Raw genomic sequence first — 23,397 nt, 5'->3', positions numbered from 1 at the left:
ACATGAATGTTAAAATAACACTTATTAAGAGAAGCCTGACTAGATTTAATGAGTCTGGATTAAAATTATAAATTAATTGACATCTATTACCCTATGTAGAAATATAGCTTACCATTTCATCTCTTAATTCTTACAGCTTACCATTACATTTTCAATATCCAAGGTAAAAGTCTCACACATTTCTCTAAAGAATGCTAAACTTTGTCACTACTGCTTTTAACTCCTTGGATCCCATCTAATTTTCTGACTGGTAATTGTTAGTATATAAGAAACTCTAGAGATTAAGTCTCTCATATAAGGCAATTGCTCTATTTTTAACTGATATGATACATTATATATTTGCTTTTATAATATTCATTTATTTAACTTACTTCTCAATACACTGACCAGAATTACCATACTATGATTGTTTCACAGCTAACACACTGTTTTCCATGTGCCTACCTGAAAGCCTTTATTACATTAAAACAGACTTCAGTATAACTTCTTGCTGATCAACTTTAATAAAATTGCTCATATTTCATACATCTAGCATACACATTACTTCCTTTTATTTTTATTAGACCATCATTCTCATTTCTTTCTCAGAGGTCCTATCACTGAAATGCTGGTTGTTCTCCTCTTAGTAATTTATATTCAGGGCAGGAAAGGCCTGTAGACGGTACCTGCCAGGTTTATGAATTAGGACTAAAGCCTCAATACGAAAAACCTTCTGCAAAATTTGCCATGAGTCTGTACAACATGACTATTATAATAGAGGTGAACTTTTAAATCGTTTATTTGCTAAGCCAGGTTTCAACTTAATAAACTATTTTTAAATGATGTTTTGTTATATGTAGGTATCAAATTACAGAAAAAAACTGACTATAAATTTTCAAAATAGTACAGATTGGCAACCACAAAATGCAAACATGCAGAGAAAACAGCTTAAAATTTTCAGATTGTCTTTATCAACGCAACACTTGCATCTTCATTTGCCTACTACTAGGTTATCAAATAGTATAGAAACTTTGAAGTTTATATTACTGTAAATGAAGAAAAATAATTTTTAAAATTTTCTTAAAGATTTTATTTACTTATTTACTTGAAAGAGGGAGGGGAGGGGGGAGGGGAGAGAGAAAGAGACCACACATGTGCACAACACTTGCCTACAAGGTGGGGGCGGGGGGCGTACCGGGGGTAGCGGGGAGAAGGGAAAGAATCCCAGGTAGACTCTGCTGAGCGTAGAGCCTGTTGCAGAGCTCTAACTCATGACCCTGAGATCATGACCTGAGCCAAAACCAGTAGTCGGACACTCAACTGAGTGAGCCACCCAGGGAGCCCAGAAAAATCATTTTTATTACTTATATTGCAAATGGCTATAATATGGTTGGGAATCAATGAATAGTGTTGGCATGCTAGAGAGATGTAGAAAAACAACTATCCTCCTCAGGAAATTCTAAACCAGAAGTAACTCTAAGAAAAAAGGCTTCATTAAAGAAGTTTCTCTGGGCTTCACATGGTATCACTGCCATTCGATGCATGAAAGTCTCCATTTCTAACAAAAGACAGACCCCTCTTGCATGAATGAGAAGTGACAAAGTTCTTTGTCCTATATCTTAAAACAATCACTCAAGTATCCCATAGAAAATTAACAGGAATCTTTTTCAAAATAATTTTTCTCCTTGTATTGAACACATCTTTAACAAAATGTTATATGTAGATAGTGTAGTGGTCCCGTGGCATATATAAATAAAAACAGAATTTCTCAAATCAAATAGGTGAATATCCTGATTCACTCTTTCCAAGCTGTAAACCATAGAAAAGAAAGCCCGGTAACAGTGTGAGAAGAGTTTTCTTAATAATTTGTGCCAAGTTCAAAAAGACCTAAACCTCTGAGACATGGCTCACTTGTAAACTTCTGAGGCATGGCTGGTTGACCTGGGATAGAGCAGACTGGCAATATTCCAGGGATGGGAAGTATAGAGTGACTAACCAGAGACACACCCAATAAAATTATCTTCAAGTATATCTTCTTACTTCACAAGGTGAATAAAGAATGTTTTGTTTTCGTATTTCCAAGATCGCAATCATAAAATGAGTAACTGTGAAATTACTAACTCCTATCACTAGCTAGATATGCCTCAACCAAATATGTCTAGAGAAGAGAAGTGATTCTCCTAAAACCACAGAGTGAGAAAGGTTGAGGATATTTACGTAGTGGCAAATCTCATATTTTTAAAAATATAGAGGTCCTTATGAACACTAATAAACACTGCCAATAGAGGACTGATTAATGAATACTATCAATAATTAACAAGGAGCTGGGGCAGCCCAGGTGGCTCAGTGGTTTAGGGCCGCCTTCAGCCTGGGGCCTGATCCTGGAGACCTGGGATTGTGTCCCACATCGGGCTCTCTGCGTGGAGCCTGCTTCTCCCTCTGCCTGTGTCTCTGCCTCCCTCTCTACCCCCGTGGGTGTGTGTGTGTGTGTGTGTGTGTGTGTCTCATGAATAAATAAATAAATATCTTTAAAAAAAAAAAAACAAAACAAAAAAACCGAGCTGAAGTCACCTTACAAACTCTTGTCAATCCTTTTACTAATTTGAAAAAATCCCAAATTAGATTTTGTGCCCATCTCACTGTTTAGTAAAGACAAGAGAGATTACAGGTCTAAGTTATATAGTAAAAGAATTACTGTAACAGACTTTAACCAGCAGAGTATTCTTTACCACTCAACTCAATTAGATCTCACAATCAAACTAAATGATACTAAAATGATTAACAGAAGATACTAAGTTCAATAGTCAATCAGAATAAAAGGCAACATTATCTCATTATGCAGGTATATATCTGGTCTAAAACCCCAGTGCAGAGTTTATACCCAATTTAGACTATCTGAAATGTCAGAACACTGCCAGTTGGGTGGAAGCTATAATAAGCTCACTTCCTCTAACTCTTGACTTCACTATTTCAGAATGCCAGCTCAAAAAGGATAAACTATGACTAACGGATAAAAAGACTGCTGAAATTAGATAAAATAATCAGAAAACTCTTTAATCATAATAATGAACTAGGATGCCTAGAGATGTTTAAGAAGCAACAAGCAGACCCCGTATTTCACAAGAATCCATTTTCCTGGCAGTGAACCAAGCAGAAGTCAGTCTTTTCCTGTAAGAAAATGAATTCAGAGTTTTAAAATATCCTAATCATATTTCAGCTAAAACTTGAGATCTCTCAGGGGTAAAATATTTTCAAAGACAGATGGCTTACTATATTTATCATTAATTTAAGAGTCAGGACTTTTAATACCAGACTCTTAACGACAGATTTTGCTTTCTTGGTAGGCATTATAGCTCAGGTGGAGATGATCAAACAGTGATGCCTGCTTAATCATTTTATAGACTAACCAGCTAGGCTTTCTTCAGCTACAGATGTATACAGAATAGAGTTATCTATAGGCTTTTTCCCCCAACATTGCACCTTTGAGATTAATATGCTTCATTAACCAGTGGCCGTAAACAGTGTGATTTACAATTAAGAAAGGGTTTTTTTAATACAAATATGCAGGGTTTTGATGTCTCTCAGTAAAAACAACTGCCAATTACCATAGCTTAATATTTACTTATGCTACTTTAGGAAAACATGAATTTAAAGAATACTGGGTTCCGGACATACTGATTAGACTTAATCTAGTAATGCACAGGGATCTCTGGGTGGCGCAGCGGTTTAGCGCCTGCCTTTGGCCCAGGGCGCGATCCTGGAGACCTGGGATCAAATCCCACATCGGGCTCCCGGTGCATGGAGCCTGCTTCTCTCTCTGCCTGTGTCTCTGCCCCTCTCTCTCTCTCTCTCTCTCTCTCTCTCTCTCTCTGTGTGTGTGTGTGTGTGTGTGTGTGACTATCATAAAAAAAAAAAATCTAGTAATGCACAAAATCCCTAAATGGTATTATTCCAGCTAGGAAACAATCTAAGAATGAGTTTTTGGAAACTGTGAATTAAAGTCATTTTTTTAAAACCACAGTATCTTTAAACATGCATCCAATGTTTGCTCTGAAGGTAGAACTTATGTGTTTAATCTAACAGTACTGCTTGTGGTCCAAACAGTTTTTCATCAACTCTGAATATCTTCTCAGGTTGGGTATGGCTTTTACAAATCACCTCAAATCATTGAGACACCAGGCTGTTGCATAAATTGCATTTTAAATAAAAAGAAACCTAAGTGTCACACAAATATGTTTAATGATCTTGTTATAGAGGTAATGCCCCAAAAAAGAGATCCCTAAAAATGATTTAAATAGTTTATCACTGGCAGTATATAGCCACAAAGTGATTTCTTTGAAAACATCACCTATGTGGGTTATATACTCTCACATGTCCACAAACAACTCAGTGCTTCATATGCACACTTCATACCCAACACTTATCCTGACTTGTGGAGCTTGCAATAAAAAAGTTAACTTGCTGCAAACTTCTAAACAGTCCATACTCATAGCTAAGGTAGTTCTCAAATCACATGCATCTTTCTAATCATCATTCCCCCCTCCATCTTCTGAATGCATTAGAACACACTTAAATTCTATAGTTTTCAAATTAATATAATTTCCTAACATTAACCAATTAGACTGACCATGTGTTCTACTAGAATTAGTTTAAGCATATTTGGTAATGGCACTTCTAAATGTGACATCAGAAGTGGACAAGAAACACTCCTTAAACTTTACTTGTGGCCCTTCTTCATATATCAGCTCTGCTATGTATTAAGTAGAACCATATGCAATTGATATTTCTGTAGGTTACAGAGGGTTGGATATCAATAACTTCATATGGCTCAATTAATAACATTGCTCTGAGACAAAAAAGCTTGAACATCTACCAATAGAGCTAGTGAGATAGAGGTTGTTATCTACATGGCCATCTTCCTAGCAACAACTTATACAAAGATAGTTTATAAAAACCCTAATGTATGTATTATGAAATTCTGCAACCCTGTTGGGCAGATCAGATATGCTGATCTCCATTTTACAGGTAAGAAAATAAGGCTCAGTCACTAAGTCAGTTTCTCAAATGTCCAAAAGTAATGGGGCAAGGAATCAAACCTAAGCCCTCTGGCTCCCAATCTTTGCCGCAAACCACCTTCCTTTAAAAGGATAATCAAAATCATCTAAATACAAGTACATTTAACTTCCAATGCTTACTTGTGGACAGATTCCATAAATACCTATGTGATAAGTGTCTAGATTGCAGTACTTAAGCCCTTTCAAAAATGTGGGTGCATACTCAAGGACATTCTTATAACTTATTTGCTCACTTCTGCAACCTGCACCCTTACCCAGGACTTCATCTTTACATCCCATGGGCCTGCCTCCCCCTCACCTCCAAAGGTCACATACCTGGTTAACTTCACTATGCACCCAGTGGGGGACAAAACAGTGGGGCTAGACACATGATGTAGGCTTCATACCATCAATCATGCCACCAGCCTAGTTTACTTATGATAACCAAAACCTGGGATATTGATTTTTTAATAATATATTAATTGAATGAATGGTCCATGACTCAAATTGACTGTGGAGATGTAATGACTCCACTTAAAGCTTAAAAGAAAAATTTGCTACTTCATAAACTTGTTCTACAAGCATCACTATTAACTGAAGAGGAAAAAAGTCTTCTATTAACTTTTAAACCAGGCAATTCCATATGTTAAAATATTCAGAGTGAGAGCTGGTACAATGTAATACGGCTTCCTCCTGAACCACCCACCCCTACTGGCCCATCAAGCAATAACAGAACCTTTCTTGTTTATTAATTTAAAATAATATATATTTCACCAATGCTATCTTTAGATGCAGAGACTGATAACTCCTTCCTACTGTCTGGTACTGTAGGGGTGTCAATTTGCAGAGATCAAATCTCACTTGTTACCAAGAAAACAGATCTGTGACTATGGTGGCCATGGGGAGGGAGTGATGACAACTAACAACACACGTACACATCTTTGCTTTTGAATTATTTTTTAACTGCTTTAAATACTTACTCACACAACAGAACACCATTCTCTAGAGAAGCTCGAAAATCCTTTGTTTCAAAATTCTTCTCTGTTACTGCCTGAAAAACAGATTTGGGCATTAGTTTTCTCTTAATCAGAGTTACTACACAAGTCAAATGTAGCATGAGATTAATTAATGTGCATCTAATGTTATCCTTGAAAGATATACGTATGTCATCGAAAGTCATTCCATATAGGAAATTACACATGGTTCTATATTATAAAGAGAGAGATTAACCATTTTAGTATGAACAAATGTAAACAGAAAAAAAAACACAATGAGAGTTTTCTGTAGTGGGACAATTTTATGGGTAATCAACAGTAGTTAGAAGCTACATTTCCAACATCTTTTCTATAAAAATCCTATGGGCAATCTAGCCTACCAAGAGTAAATAAAAAGAGATTAAGATATAAACTTGAAATATCAACTATTTATGCACATCATTAATTTCAATCCCATCCTTCAATTCCTCAAGTTTCGTGACAATGCTAAATTGCAGAAGGCATGACTCTCCTTAAATGGATTCATGATCTGGCCCTGATATGTGTAATGAGCTACATTTACTGAAACATCCTATAGAGAATGCTATTAAATCCTGAAACAGAGACAAAAGACAAGCATGGAAGATGCACAGACTTTAAACAGACAACTCCCCCACTTAAGGCTATAACATATAAAGGCCACCTACAGTTAACCACAACCAATGTTCCTTAGCAAAACTACTGGAAAAATGTCTACAGATCCTGTCTCTCAAGAGTAGAGTAGCTGGGAAGAAAGGGGACCTTAAGACAGAGAAGCAGAGAATATGGAGGCCACTGTAGGAAAAAGCTTTCTAAGAACAGCTCCTGAAACTGGGTCCACAGCTAAGGGTGTGGGCAGAGTGCACTGAGCAGTGATCCCAGCAGCCCTAGAGACATATCCACCACCTGTGAGGAGGAGTCCTTGCTCCACCTGCCACTCAGGGAAGAAATACCATGTAGGAAATCTGATTTGGGAAGCCCCTGATCTTAAACCCTAAGTGAGCTGCCAGGCTCCTGCAGTCCTCACTCACCACTGCTAGGTTTTCAGCCCACCTAGAATTCCTGTATGCCTTCCACAACTTTTCCATGATGCCCAACATCACTATAGCAAATTGTTAATTGACAGAACAGCAGTTATGTTTAGAACAGAAGTTAGTTTCTAATAAGCTGGTTCTATAAATATGGGCAGGATCCTGGGCCAGGAGGTAACACACTCAAACACAAGAAGAAGTAGAAGATCCTTTCCTGCACACAGCATTAATCTACGGAAAGGCTATAATGCCTCATGAATTAAACATTCACTGAGTGTCTCTGTTACAGGCACTTACCTAGATAGTGGGTGGAGATCTAAAGAAAAAAAAATGCAAGAAGCTCTTCCCTCAGGGACCTCATAGCCACATAAGTAAAAGATAATTTAAAAATGCAATAAAACATATCCAGAATGGTACATTTCTTTGGGGAAAATCTTGAGTGGTTCATGGATTATCCCAAGTAACCTGTGCAGCACAAATTCTCTTGAATTTTCCCCCAAATAGATCCAAAATAAACTCAAGATGAGCATTGAGGGGCACCTGGGTGGCTCAGTCAGTAAAGCATCCAGCTTGATTTCAGTTCAGGGTATGATCTCAGAGTCCTGGAATCGAGCCCCATGTCCTGCTCTGTGCTAAGCGGGGAGTCCACCTGAGGACTCTCTCTCTCTCTCCTCTGCCCACCCACCCCCACTTACAGTTTTTTAGATTTCTCTCTAAAAAAAAAAATAAATGTTAAAAAAAAAAAAAAAGATGAACACTGACCCCCAACTAGTGAAAACATAATAATATCTATCTGGGAACTCCTACCCAAAGTCAAAAAAGGCATGAAAATGTCCCAGGAAAATCCAAAACCGAAGTCAAAGTCCATTCTTTCTGGTCATAGGACAGCCCCTCAGAGCCACCAATACTTAATTATTCACCACTGACACAATCTGGTGATTAACTTCCTAAATTAACTTAGATTAGAAGCAGTGAGTTAGAAGAAAGAAGAATTGTACCTATAGACACATGGATAGCAGTGAGGAGTGACAATCTACAGCCCTGGATGGGGCCAGTCAAGAGGGCAGGGCAGCAAATGGCAAAATGGAAAGAGAAAGGGCTCATGTCAGACAAAAGTATATTCACACCCCACTTTCATTACCTAAGAACTGTGTGATCTGAAGCAAGTTGAATAACCTCTCTGAACCCATATACTCATCTGAAACAAGGAAAATATCACCTAATTAGCTTGCATGCAATCAAATACCTGAGAGTAGCTAACAATCATAGAGTTTAACCTAATCATAAGCACCAACTTTCAAGTTAGCACTCTGACAACACACTCTGATAATTAACTCTCCAAGGAACACCTCTGCACCATATAGAGCCAAGTTACAGTAAGAATATTAAGTAGAAATAATGAAATACAGAGATATTCAGAAAACCACCCAAGTATCCAGAATGGTTTATTTCCAAAAAAAAAAAAAAAAAAAGACTATAGAAAGGCAATCAAAGTTCATGGATTTCAGACCACCCCCATCCATATGTCAATATACTAATGTACTCCTATGTGTGTAAATTATACACTTTCGTTTATAATACATACATATATATGTATACATATATATAAAACCAGATTCCACTTATACTGTATTTATAAAGAAGACAGAATATAAAAGCTAAACAAAGATTTAGTTAAATAATGGTCCATATTTTAAGGACATAGGAATCTATCATACCCTGTACATTACTGAAGGTATTATAAAATTATACCACCTTTCTAGAATGTAATTTGTGACATATATTTGAAGTCTTAAATTTGCATACTCTAAAGCACACCAAGTGCAGATCCAGGAATGTATACTACGACAACATGACAAGAACACAAAGACATGACGCAAGAATTGTTTCACAGCATTAGGTGTAATAGCAACAATTATAAGCATACCGAATGCCCAATAAGAAATTGGTTAAATTATGATATAACCATAAAACAGAAAACTATATGAAATTTAAACTCATGTCATGAAAGTAGATTACTTGTAAAGAATACTTAATGTAGGGGCACCTGGGTGGTTCAGCTGGTTAAGCCTCTGCCTTTGGCTCAGGTCATGATCTCAGGGTCCTAGGATGGAGGACCGCATTGGGCCCCCCCACTCAGCAGGGAGCCTGCTTCTCCCTCTCCCTCTGCTGCTCCCCTCTGCTTATGCTCTCTTGCTCTCTCTCAAATAAATAAATAAAATCTTTTAAAAAAAAGAATACTTAATATATTCATTATAAAGTAATTTATGGAATACATGAAGTATACCAATTACTATAACTCTATAGGTGTTATATGAATAAATATAGAATACATTAACAGTAATTATTTCTAAGTGGTAGAATTGTACCTTATTTAAACAAATTTTTGCTTATTTACATTCAGTAACAACCACAGGTGCTTCTTGTGCAATAGATATACAAATTAATTAGTATTTTAAAAACTTCAAAAAGGTCAGAAACCATCAGATTTGAGTTAATTTCCTGTATCTCCCACATTTAAAGGATACACTTGATCTTAGCCAAAAGGCCGAGAAGCGATTCCACATTTAAAGGATAAAGGAAATTTTTATGCTACGCAATTTTTCTCATTATCTATGAAATCTACATAATCCTTAAATTCAATAATCCTTAATTTTCCCCTTTCACTAAGAAAATTAAGGCTCAGAAAGTTTTTTAAAAATTGTCTTCAATCTGTATATAGATTTTTTTTCCATCTAAATTAGTGTATTAGACCATGCAATATATCTTCTTAAATAATCCTCCACTGTTTCTGGTACAAAAGATAATTTGGTAACTTAAAAATGTTCCAATAACTTTTTTTTTACAATGTTCCTGGATAAAAGAAAACTGGATTTTAACACATAATGATTACATGTGTGAGAGGCAGAGAAAGAAAGAGCAAACATGACACTCTACCAGTAATAAAATGAAAAATTATCTTTACGTGGTTTAAGGGTCTCCCTGGACATTTTCATGTACGAAATGTTCATATTGTATATGCTAGCTACGTCAACCTCAGTATTCAAAATGTCTGATTACTTAAAAATTTTTAATTAGCAAATTATATATCCATGTAAATATAAACTCATCTAAGACCCATCCAAAGAAATTAAAAAGGTTTTCCTAGAGTTTTAAATTTTTAAAAAAAGCATAAATTTATGTATTTCTAAATATTTTATGGAGGGAGAGCAAGTGAGGGGAAGGGGTAGAGGAGAGGGAGGGAATCTCAAGCAGACTTCACACTGAGCAGGGAACCTAAGTGGGACTGAATCTCACCACCCTGATATCATGACCTGAAATGAAACAAAGAGTTGGACACTCAACTGACTTACCCACCCAGATACCCCAAGAAAGCACAAATTTATAGCAGGAATTTTCGGGCTAGACTACCACATTCATTAAGAAACTACAATAGGGCATCTACCACTGCCAGGTGGGGCCAGGTCAAGCTCCAGAGCCCCTGGTCTCCCTGCCCTCCTATTTCCTACATCTAACTCCAGACAAGCCAACTTAATTCCTTATTGTTCTCAACTGTGCATTGGAGATACAAAGTACCTACTTCATAGGGTTACTGAGAATTAAGTGAAATGAAGTAGATGAGGCGCTCAACACTTGATTGACTCAGGAGGAGCACTAACAAATGTTAGCTAGAAAAATTAACTGTTTCTATCCATCTGTAGAATGAAGATACAGAGTTTCATCTTATCAAACAAAAATCTGTTTTGCCAGACATAATATCCTTTAATTAAAGGAAAAAACTGATTTACTACATTATAAACATCTACCAGACTACTTTCTCTATCCTGGAACGTATAAAAATTACAGAGATCTGTAAAGGAACTCAAAATAGAGTGAAGGCAGTTTGTTAAAAAATAATAACTTTAAAATTTAAACCCATCCTTATTTTAAGAAGAATTCAGTGTGCTGAAAGAAATTCCAGAATTTTGAAAGAACAAACTATCTAGGAGTTCTAATCTAACAATTACTATTGCGTTCAATAATTCTGACCTTACTCATTAGCAAGTTATTTGAGGTGTGATACATTTTACGTAACGAGGCTGTGATTCATAGTAACTAAATACATAAAGACTATGTGTTTCTCTCTTAAGTTATCAGAACTCAACACAAACAAGAGTCATAATCACTGTGTAGTCAAACAGCCACACCTTGCCTTCTACAAAAACTTGGTGTTTTCCGCTTTCCATATTTCCCTAATGCAGTTGAATAGAACTATTCCCTGAACTAACCTGAGAGGTATATCAGACAAAAAAGATCTGAGGTTTAATCCTGGACCAATCTTACTCAACACACTTTTGACAATCCACTGCTCAGTCCCCTAATTAAAACAAAAACAAAAAACAAATATTTGCCCTATGTACTTCACAGTATACAAGTGATATGTAAAAATGTTTGATTCCTCTAAAAAAAAAAAAAAAAAAAAAAACAAGCAAAAATACATACTAGAGTCAAGACTAGTGCTTTTTCCAGTCACGTGTCCTGTGTGTTGACTGGCCATTCTACAGGAAAGAAGCTAAGCAGCAGCAGGACCAAAAGTGAGGCTCTTGGGTGAGAAGCTTCCAGTGGAGTTAATTACTCTACGTACATTAAGGGTGGAGCAGCAGGCCAAAAGCATACTCTGCATAAACATTGCTGCCAAACCTGTCTTACCAGCTGCAATCTCCAGAGAAACCCATGATAGGAAGTTTTTAAAAGGCATATTTTGTGGAAGAAAATATCTATCAGTTATCACAGACAGTAAGTGCAAGTTTGGAAATTTCAAAAAAGCCATTTCTTTTCCTATGAAATATATTAATATTTTTGAAATATATTAATTTAATAAACAAATGGGAGCTACCTACATACCCTCTACTTTTGTTTATGGTTTTATTTTAATCCTCTGGCTGGATGAAATTTACCACCAATACAAGCAACACGTTTCTCTAACACTGCATCTCTCCATTCCAATTCTGACCGCATAATCCACATGACTTAAATCCCAAACATTCTGGGAACTTCTCAAAGACCACTTCATACCAGACTGGTTATCAGCAAAACATCCACTAATGCAAGTCAGCAGACACTCATCTTGTTTAAATTTTTCGATTCCTTTTAAGCAGCCATGTAAAAGATGTTCAGAATCCAAAAAGCACTCTCGATCATATTTTTGTGTGAATCACAGTATAAAAACACACTGTCCATTTGAACTTGTTTTAAGAGAGGGGAAAAAAACTAGGCTAGTTTGCAAAAAAAACTAGGCTAGTTTGCAAAAGACCTAGGCTATGAGCTTCAACTGAACCCACAACTAATTCCAAATTAAGTTACATTCTAACTGGTCAACTACTAGATCATGTTTAAGATACATTCATATCATCATTGTGACCATCATTTCAACCTAAGTTGATAGTTGAAAGTTCAACCAACAAAACAAATACCCAAGGAACATTTACCACCAGAAGTCACTGTGGAACACAGGACCCACATCACGAAACAATTCACAAAAGATGGCTCTACCTTAAATTTTCCATTCCAGGATATGACTGAGTGTTCACCTTTGATTAAGAGGGTCCACATAGGGCATTGTTACCATAACTGAAGCCCCAGGCCCCATCTGCCATGCTTTTTAGTCAATCTCTAAGGCTGTCAAAGAATTAAAAACATCTATCTCTCCCTTATTCCATTAAAATTCATTTTGGAAAAAAAATTCATTTTGGGGGCACCTGGGTGGGTCAGTCAGTTAAGCATTCTACTCTTGATTTCAGCTCAGGTCATAATCTCAGGGTCCTGGGATGGAGACCCATATCAGACCCATATCACCATGCTGGGTGTGGAGCCTGCTTGGGATTTTCTCTCTCCCTCTGCCTCTGCTCCTCCTTCACTTTCTCACAGCTCACAGTTGCCTGCCCCGGATGCCAAATTCCATTTTTAAAGCGATCACAAGAGTCCATGGAAGCATATCACTCTAGTGATAATACTTTTTCAAAAGGGAACATTCTTGGACGAAATGTTCAAAGTTAAGAGCTTGTTACCACTATGGATTTGCTACCTGAAATTTTTTCCAGACTAAACAATATGTTGGAATTTAACTTCCCATTTAAATTATCGTTCTTAATTTTAACTCAGATACTAAGAAAGTACTCAGGTATTCCACGTAATGACAATCGCTCTGCACTTGTCTGACATGGTGCTTATTAGCATTAGGAATATAAAAAGTAAGATGAAGTAATTCTTGGAAATTCCTCTTTAAAAGCCTAACCCTGGGCAGCCCAGGTGGCTCAGCGGTTTAGCGCCGCCTTCAGCCCAGGGCATGATCCTGGAGACCCGGGATCAAGTCCATGTCCCCATGTCGGGCTCCCTGCTTGGAGCCTGCTTCTCCCTCTGCCTGTGTCTCTGCCTCTCTCTCTATCTCTCAGTGTGTGTCTCATGACTAAATAAATAAAGTCTTTAAATAAATAAATAAATAAATAAATAAATAAATAAATAAATAAATAATAATTAAATAAACCTAACCCTGTTTTGAAATGTGTAGTCAAAATGGTATTTTAAGGCTGGATATCAATTTAAAATGTGGTTAACCCTCAGAATTACAGTATGTTCTTGGTTAACTTATATTGTATATTCAGCAAATAACATTGCTCTAAGTAATATAATTCTCAAGTCACTGGCCTGTCTGAAGATTTGGCATCGTACTACATAATATCCTGGAGTATACTAGGACTATCTTTGCCAATGCTAATATCACTTGAGAGCAAATCCAAAGCCAGCTCCCAGTCTTCCAAAACACTGGTAATCAGAATTGCATAGATCACTGAATTCTAAATGGAATGAGAAGTTTCATAATGGTCAAAAATCTAAACATTTTTCCTGTCCTGTTGCCCCTTAAATCCTTAGTCTTGGTGATTCATTTAAGTTATACCTCCCACTTCACTTTCTCTTGGGAAAGACCCCCAGGTCCTCATAAAGTCAAGAGGGAAAACAGCAAAATGTGAAGCTCTCAGCTGAACCCCCAGATAATTAAAAGCCAACTGTCTTTATAACCATTCAAAATTCTCAATCATCATTAGGCCAAATGTCAGCTATGCTCCAATTTAAAAGTACAAAAATAAAAGAATTGAGTTTAAACATAATATCTGCTCCAGAAGTGGCCACTTCCTATACAAGTAGCAACTTTTAGTGTACAGTCCCAAATTATTTTGGCTAAAACATAATCATTTACAAGCCAAAAACTGAACTGGAAAGAACTGAATAAAACCAAGGGAAGAGGAAGATTTGTTCCAGGGGTGACAACTTATGTGCTGGGTTTCATCTAGATATGAAATCCAAGACAACTTATTAGTTGCTAGTTGAGTTCCCTGAAAACATCACACGCAAAAATTTGCCCAGGTTTTACAGCTCTATTTTGTGTTCTGTTAATCAAAAAAACTACTTCTAGGGGTAAAGTATAAGCTACATTTGGTCTATAAATACAGGTTCGTACTCCAATGTATGCTGTTGCAGACAATAGGAAAAAATATTCCAAGGGGGAAAAGTCTACCAAAAGACTAGTCTAGTGCATAAATTATTAGTTTTTTCTAGATCAAGGAAGGAGTTTTTAAATAACTAGCACATGAGGTACACATAGATGTGAACATCCATTATCAGGATATTTTAAGTATAGTTCAAATGCTTAATATAATCATGGGTTCTCAAGAGTCAAGAGACATCCTTCTTTTTTGCAGAAACATCTCACACACACATTAGCAAGTCTCAACAATTATCTGCTTATCTCCCTGTGAATTACTATGAGAGTCATCACTGTGGGAAACATTCATTTGGGGAAAGAGTGTGTCTATATTACAGGTGAGAGTCACTACTCATTTTATATGAACTTCAAATTGATAGTTACACCTCTAACATCGATGATATGCTTTGTCTCCAGTATGTTTTGTATTAAGGAATGGAGCTGAGGTGACCACTAACACAAGTGTTCCCTAAATAATTCTTAATGGATTCCTATTGCAAACTAACAATGCAGTCTTTTTTTTTTTTTTTTTAAAGATTTTATTTATTTATTCATGAGAGACACAGAGAGAGAGGCAGAGACACAGGCAGGGGGAGAAGCAGGCTCCCTGCAGGGAGCCCAATGCAGGACTCCAGGACTCCAGGATCATGCCCTGGGCTGAAGGCAGGTGCTAAACTGCTGAGCCACCCAGGGATCCCTAATGCAGTCCTTCTGGTACCTATCCATCAACCTTCCTTCCATTCAACAATTAATAGGAAGCAAAAAGATAATTGCAATATATTCCTAATCACATTCCCAAGAGAAATAAAAACACGTCCACACAAAATCTTGTATATGAATGTTCACAGCAGCATTACTCATTAGCCAAAGCATGAAAACAACCCAAATGTCTATCAACTGATGAATAAATAAGTAGAAAATGGTATAACCATATTCTGATACAATGGAGTATCATTCAGCCATAACACAGGATGAAGTACTAACACATGATACAACATGGACGAACCCTGAAAACATATAGCTAGGGGAAAAGAGCCAGACACACACAAAAAAAATCACATATTGTGTGATTCCATTTATGTGAAATGTCCAGAACAGGCAAATCCATAGAGTCAGAAATCAGCTTAGTGGTTGCCAAGGGTTAGGGGAAGAAAAGAATGGGGAGTGACTGCTAATGGGTATAAAGTTTCTTTTAGAATGATGAAAATGTTCTGAAATTAAACAGCAGTGATGGTTGCAAAACTCTGTGAATACACCAAAAACCAATGAACCATATACTTTAAAAAGAGTGACCTGTATAGTATGTGAATTATATCTCAATAAATATGTTCTTTAAAAACTCAAATAGTACACCTAGAAATGTGTACATTTTATTGAAATGTAATAAAGATGATTTTGGGGCACCCCGGGTGGCTCAGCAGTTTAGCGCCACCTTCAGCCCGGGGCGGGATCCTGGGGTCCCAGGATCGAGTCCCATGTCGGGCTCCCTGCATGGAGCCTGCTTCTCTCTCTGCCTGTGTCTCTGCCTCTCTGTCTCTCATGAATAAATAAATAAAAATTAAAAATTTAAAAAAAGTTGATTTTTAAAAGACACTTCCAAAAAGCCTCAGATATTTTCCATACCCCAAACACAAAAGATGTTCAATAGGTACTAAGCCAATAAAGTAATTTCTGTACTCTAAATGCCTACCTTCCTTAAAAAGTTATATATAATTTCATAGAAACAGGACTAAATTTCCAAAGTGGAATTTCTATCCCCTCTATCTTAAACACAGATATTTGAATATTAAATTACGATATTTCCTTTCACTTTTTGTATCTTTCCATCTTCAAATGTGTTATATTTGCATAATATCTAAACAATTCCATGACCCTAAGTTCTCTTACATGCATTTATGGCCTTTTTTGATAATTCACTTTACTTCTATGGTTTCAAAGCATAAAAGACTTATGGTGTAAGAAAGAGGACCACAGCTCAGTGAGGAGTCGGCTTCTCCCTCTGCTTCCGACTCTTGCTCTTTCTCACTATCTCTGTCTCTCTCTCTCTCAAAAATAAAGATTTTATTTATTTGAGAGAGAGAGAGAGCATGAGCAGTAGGGAGAGGCAGAGGGAGAGGGAGAAACAGAGATACCCTGCTAAGCAGGGAACCCCAAATGGAGCTTGATCCCAGGACCCCAAGATCATGATCTGAGCCAAGGTCTAATGCCTAAATGAGTACCCACGTGCACCAGTTTAAAACATCCTTGATGAGTAATAATTTATTTCTATTTATTGGAATCACTTGTTTCAAAGCTATAAAAGTTAAAGTACTGAGAATAATTTTTTAACACTATTCTAGTATATTGAGACATAAAAAGATTGGTATGCGTGTTCCCGTTTAGGGACACAGAGGAAAGACACTGCCCAAAAGAATAAATGAGACTGTTTACTCAAAAAAAAAATTATATACACACACACATACACACACACTGGTGACCACAAGAACTCAAGTTCAGGAAAGCAGCTTGACCTCTCTCAGTGTTGATGGCTCCCTCTGACCCCCTTCACCTTTCACTCATGTCTACCCCTGAGGTTCTCAGCACAGTTGGCAAACGTATATTCACATTCATGGTTTCCTATTGGCAGAAGTTCCTAAAGGAGAAATCACAGCCCACAAGCTGATTCCCACCTGTAGACATGTTTTGTTTGGCCCTCACAACATGTTGAAGTTGGGAAATATGAACCAAAGTTCTGGAATGCTAGCTTCTCTTTAAAAAAGAAACGATCTGACAACATTGGGCATGCATTACCTCATTGCCCCAACAGGCTGTCCCCAAGTCAATGATAGTTTACTCTGGAGAGAACACACTCTCTAAACAGTTACAACCCTATGCTCCCATACTGGCTAACACCTACCCTTTTTCATTCATGAACACTATCAGGCTGGCCCATGCAGCCATGTCCCTTTGAAACAACATGGGTTTTGGTTTTTTGTTTTTGTTTTTCATCTTATCCTCAAGGTCTAGCACTACTCTTGCCCTGTAGGAAGGACTCGTGCTTAAGGACTCAAAATCACCTGTGTTGCTTCTAGAACAATCCAGGCATTTCTCTAAGAGGTCGTGATTCAAACAGCCTGGACTAAAACCTGGAAGTCCACCTTTTTCAGAAGCACCCTTACTGAGTCCTGCTAAGAATGGTCTCTGATAAACACAGTTTTAGTGTTAGGTATCTAGGCTTCTTATGAGTCTTGATTTCTTTTTACAAAAAGAATTTGGACTACATCACCACATCTCCTCCCAGCTCCAAAAGCTTTTTGGCTCTTTATTGTAAGGCTAAGGAAAGCAAGTAGGAAATTAGTTCCTGTTCCCTGCTACCGCCTGCTGGCACATTCTTGGTACTGCAAAGGAATAAACTGCAGTCCTGGAAATACTGTCCTCCCTCTACTTTTAACAACTAGATCCAAGTACATAAAAAATACAACAAAATAGTTTAAAAACACAAAACAAAGCTACATTTGATGAAAAGAAAAAAAGAAATATCTTACAATTTTAGTGTCAATTATACCTCAATAAAGCTGATTTTTTTTTTCTTTAATGTTAATACCACTTGTCCATCTCCTTTGTTAATTCTACATAAAATTGATTTTGGAACACACAGATGCTGAGACTTTTGGTGGAAAAATCTGTACATTAAAGTATACTATCTGCTTAATGTAGACTACTACATGGAACAACTTTCTACCATAGTAAAAGCTCCAGAATGCACTGGTCTGCATTTTAGGAGTAAGCAAACCCCTGATACAGAAAATAGTCTAGGCCAAATATACGTAATTCACCTTGATTGGGTGAGAGTTCTAGGATTCCTCTCAATGGTTGGGATATTTCTCTCTCATCTGATAGGCCACCAAGGAGCTCATGAATCTGGGTCCCATGCGGCTTCTGGGTTTAGATTATAGATCAAGTCTGCTCTCCAAGCCTAGAACTACTCTCCAGAAGGGAGATCATATGGGCTGACAGCTAATCGTAACAAACTGAAGATCTCTGCCTGGATGTTCAGGCAAAACCCAGAAGGATCCAGAGCAGAGAGCAGCTGGGTGTGACAGGATGAGTGGGAGGCAGGCAACCATGGGTTAATCTGTAAGCTTTCTCATGGTTACTTCATCCTCCTCGAAACTGTGAAGCTTGACCTGCCAACCACTCCCTCTTTCAAATTCTTCTTCAGCTCACCTGCTCAGGGCTCTTCCTCCACCTTCTAAACTTTGTTCATTCCAGTATAAACTCCAAGCAGGTCATCCTACAACTCTGGTCCTTCCCTGAAACATCCCTCCAGTCTTATATTCATGGCTTACAGTTGAGTATTTCCTCTTGAGCACCCTTATGTTACCACAAAGCCAGCACGTAAAATAGACCTCACCCTGTCACCAAAGACTGAACTGCCACACTTCACTTCATTAGTGAAATCATGACACCAACACTCTCCTGATGACCAGACCCAAAACATCAGAATTCACCTTCCTCATCACTCCAAGTCCACATACTTCTGTGCACCAAGGTCTAGCCTTCTCTTGTAGCAGATGTAACATATCAGTACCTCCTACTGACTGCTTTGCCTATTCTCCTCCATATCTACTCTACTTTAATGCCTATTGCTCCTTAAAGATTAAAAAAGCTTTTGTCACAAAAAAAAAAAAACAGTGCTCAAAATCTTTCAAAGGTCCATCTGGTCTGTAGAGGAAGGCTTTCCTACTGCCTTCGGGCCTTTCTCCCCTGGATTCTCACACATAAACTCCAGATTCTGCCTAAACACAAGAATTCAATGTCCTCCAAACCTTCATCCGTCTTAACAACTCAAATGTCTTCCCCAAACACTACTGCTCTAGAAAGATCCCTTCTTGGGCAGCCCAGGTGGCTCAGCGGTTTAGCACCACCTTCAGCCCAGGGCATGATCCTGGATTGAGTCCCACGTTGGGCTCCCTGCAGGGAGCCTGCATCTCTCTCTGCCTGTCTCTGCGCCTCTCTCTCTCTCTCTCTGTGTGTGTGTGTGTGTGTGTGTGTGTGTGTGTATCTCCCATGAATAAACAAAATCTTAAAAAAAAAAAAAAGATCCCTTCTCCCTCTATATCTTTGTGACACTGATTTTGAGCCACTAATTCAGTAGTTGGCCATTCTGCCTTATGTGACCATAATTTAGTCATCTTCTCTTCTGTGTTAGACATAAACTTTATTGAAGTCAGGAACCTCCATCAAGGTTCTACACATCTTCTCCCTCCCTCCACACTGAGTTACAGGCACAAGTTCTTGTAAGGAATCAGAAATCATTAACTTCTTCTAAAGGCAAAAGTCTAAAAGAAAAGAGACTGTTGTTTGAGGCATTACAGAAAAGGTTTATTTCAGATTCAGAGACCAAAAGATTGACACCAATCAGGAAAAACACTTTGACTTTTCGGAAAATAAAACAAATAAACAAACATAGGTGTGACAAGACAGGGCAAGACCAGGTTACCACCTAACATCCATGGAAGGCAGCCACAGAAAGTAGGAGAAGCTAGGCAAGCAAACCAGCCTGTCTCTCAGGCCACAATTCAGAAAACAAGAGTCCCAGATCAGACAGATGGTACCTACAATGTGGAAAAACACTCGGAGTGCTTTTGGCAGCACATGAAGAGACCTAATCAATGTCTTAAGGGGAAAGAGAAAAGCCAAAAACCAGCATCAACTAACATTTTCCTCCCCTAACAGAGGAGGACAGTTACCATACATCCTGGCACAAAGAATGGAAGCAGAGGATGGAAAAGCCAGAGGAGAAGGAAAACAGATTCAGAAAAGGTAGGGAGGAGGACTGGCGGTGCTGCATGAAATAATTATCACCCCCATCAAAAACAGAGCCAGATGGCAGCCACGGACAATGGGGACCCACACAGGTGATATGAAATTTTGATGAATTCCTCAATGGCCATGCAATGAAAGCCTGTATTTCACAAACAAGCTAATGATAGGATATCTATTTAAAATGTCTTCCCCAAACAACTCGTCAAAAATAGTTAAAATTGCCTTCATTATTTACTCAGCTGTATTTGTATATTTTTCAAAATGTGATTGTTTAATAAGTGCTTTTTTTGATGGGAAGGATCGCTGTCTACGTCATGAAAACTAATGTTACTTTTTTGAACCCTTAGCTGATACTCCAGGCTGTGTTACCACAAAGGGCTAGGTAATTCAGCTCCCGTACACTTGACCCAAAATGATAGCTCTGATCATGAATGAGGGAGAACCGTACATAACACTCCCCAGCATCTCAATGTGAGAGATCAAGCAAAGCTACAGCTTCTATAACAACGTACCCCTAACCCTTAGAATGAGCAGACCAGATTACACGAGAGTGTAATAGGGTGCATAGTGCCTTATTAACTCTAGCTTGTCTAGGAGAAATGCTCTGAACTACTTTGCATTTGCCTAAAAGGCCTTCTTTCATCATCTAATCAAAGTCTAAAGTCAAAATAAAACCGAAGGTCACCAGTGCTATCTGCCTTTGATAAAAGTCTGACAAAATGAGTTCAATCTCCTGGAAAGAGGTTATTCTCCAGGAAGTCACTATTTGGAGAGGCATAGCCATTTAATACCTGGTATCAAGTGAGGCTTCAGGTTGAAAGAGCTGAAATTGACGGGGTTAACCAGAGGGAACATGAGAAGCTCTATGCAAGCATGCAGAATCCTAAAGCAACTAGAAAAGAATTAGGGGATAGTAGACCTCCTGCAGATCATAGGTAAATAACCTCTTAAATAAGAGACACTGCGAGGGCTAACGGCCCTGAAATTAGCTGGTGTCCGTTGGCTAATGACCCACTCCACAGAACAAGGGTCCAGGAGACCTTCAGCTGGTACAGACCAAGCATACCTGAGCAGACTGCCAACAGTCTGGTTTTCCCAGGTAAATGTGAAAGGACCAGAAAGCAAGTTTGAAAGCAGCATCAAGAAAGTGGCTTAGTTCTAGACTGTGCAGACTATGCTAAGCAGGCAAAGGAGGGAAAGACAAGAGGCTGGTAAGAAGGAAGAAAGTAAGGAGGCTTTGACTAAGCAGGATTGGCTGATGTTGCAAGGTAAGATGTTGAGCGGCTGCAGCAAGAGATGCTGGGACTTAACAATGCAAAAGTGAAGCCCTCCCATGAATCCAGGATTAAGACCTAAAAGAAGGAGCCTGGAGTAGAAGTGAAAGTCATGGTTTCCAAGGTGAGAGGACCTGAGGGCCATCCCACTCTACACGGTATTTACCCAGGTAAGAAGGAACACAGTGAGGCAGATGCTCAAGGTCACACTGAATAAAGAGGACCAACAAAGAGGTCAGCATGAAATGAGGAGGTAGTGCTGGACAGGTAGGGCCAGTGGCATAAGGCTAGGTATTTCTAGGTAAACTTTCCAGTTTGTCTGGAAGTGGCCACTGCTTCCAGCTGGGGGGTATGCAGGGTGTGGGAAAGAACAAACCCACTGGGGAAGGCTGCAGGAGAAAAAGAGGACTAGGTTTCTCATATGGTAAAGAGGCAAAGGGAAGACCTAGGAAGGGGTAGAAGTTGAAACCACAGAATCATTCCAGAGGCAGAGGAGAAAGATCTGGGAGGAAGTATGTTCACCAGACTAGGAGGCCCAGTTTAAGCACTATGACCAAAACTCCTCCATGTTGGATAGTTACAAAGGCTGACAGGAAGGACATATAGGTCAGCTGGCTGCTAAGGTGACCCCTACATGATATTAAACATTTCCATTGCATTTAACAAAGTCAGGCCAAGAACATACAAATCCTGCATTTTTTTATGATAAACCATCCTGCGTTTTGAAACTAAACAAATATCCTCTACCCAATACACACCCAAGAGATTGATGGGATGAATAATACTTCAAACATTAGGTCATTGGTCTAGAAACAGTGAGATATTTTGGCTATATTCACATTACCTGAAGCAAAACTAATTTTTTAAAGCTCTATGAAAACACTTTTCTCAGTTACAGTTTGGCTGAGAAAAACCTTCCAGTTTAGGGGTGCCTGGGTGGCTCAATTGGTTAAATGTCTGCCTTCAGCTCACGTCATAATCCCAGGGTCCTGGAATTGAGCCTTGATACAGGCTCCTACCTCAGTGGGGAGTCTGCTTCTCCCTCTCCCCTGCTCCTCCACCCTGCTAGGCTCGTGTTGGTGCTCTCTCTTTCTCAAATAAATAAATAAAATCTTTAAAAAAAAAAAAAAAAAAGAGAGAGAGAGAAGAAAAAGAAAAACCTTCCAGTTTTACTTAAATGGACTTCAAATGGACTTACCAAAATTTTTCATTTACTAAAATTAAACCTCCAATTTTAACTGTAATTTAAAATACTTAGAAATATAAAAGATTTCTTACATATTCTATGAAAAGTTCCAAGAAGTATTATCAGAAAATGTAGTTATAATTATTTTTCAGTGATTAGAAACAATTGTTTAGCCATTCACTCAACAAAATCAATATACTTTATAGCATTTTCTTAGTGCTATGTTAAAGCAATATAGGAGTCAAAATAACTTATAAGCCTAATTTTATGGAAAAATACATCTTAAGCAGGCGATAGGCAAACTAGAGCCTCAGAGCCAAACCCAGACCTGCCATCTGTTTTTATAAATAAAGTTTTATTGAAACACAGATTCTGATCGACTGCAATGAGACTTCTCATTACAGTGGGCAGAACGAATTGAGTAGTACTAACAGAGACATATGGCCTGTAAAGCCTAAAATATTTACCATTTGGCCCCTTACAAAAAAAGTTTGCCATTGTTATTGACAAATTATCAGGGCTTTTCATTTATT

At 38.1% G+C, this 23,397-nt stretch overlaps 1 protein-coding gene across 26 annotated transcripts in view; it reads right to left on the bottom strand.

Moving 5' to 3' along the window:
- Nucleotides 1–23,397, bottom strand: part of LMO7 (LIM domain 7) — a 197,600-nt gene that overhangs the window by 122,155 nt on the left and 52,048 nt on the right. For all 26 annotated transcript variants that reach the window (XM_035704488.2, XM_049099283.1, XM_049099284.1 and 23 more), the window contains one exon: nucleotides 6,014–6,084. In XM_035704488.2, the coding sequence (XP_035560381.2) occupies nucleotides 6,014–6,084 (71 nt within the window). Of the gene's footprint in view, nucleotides 1–6,013; nucleotides 6,085–23,397 lie in introns of those variants that run through there.

Source organism: Canis lupus, chromosome 22, assembly GCF_003254725.2.
Source record: "Canis lupus dingo isolate Sandy chromosome 22, ASM325472v2, whole genome shotgun sequence".
NCBI lineage: Eukaryota > Metazoa > Chordata > Mammalia > Carnivora > Canidae > Canis > Canis lupus.
Note: the sequence above shows the minus strand (reverse complement) of the source record. Positions and strands in the feature narration are given on the sequence as shown.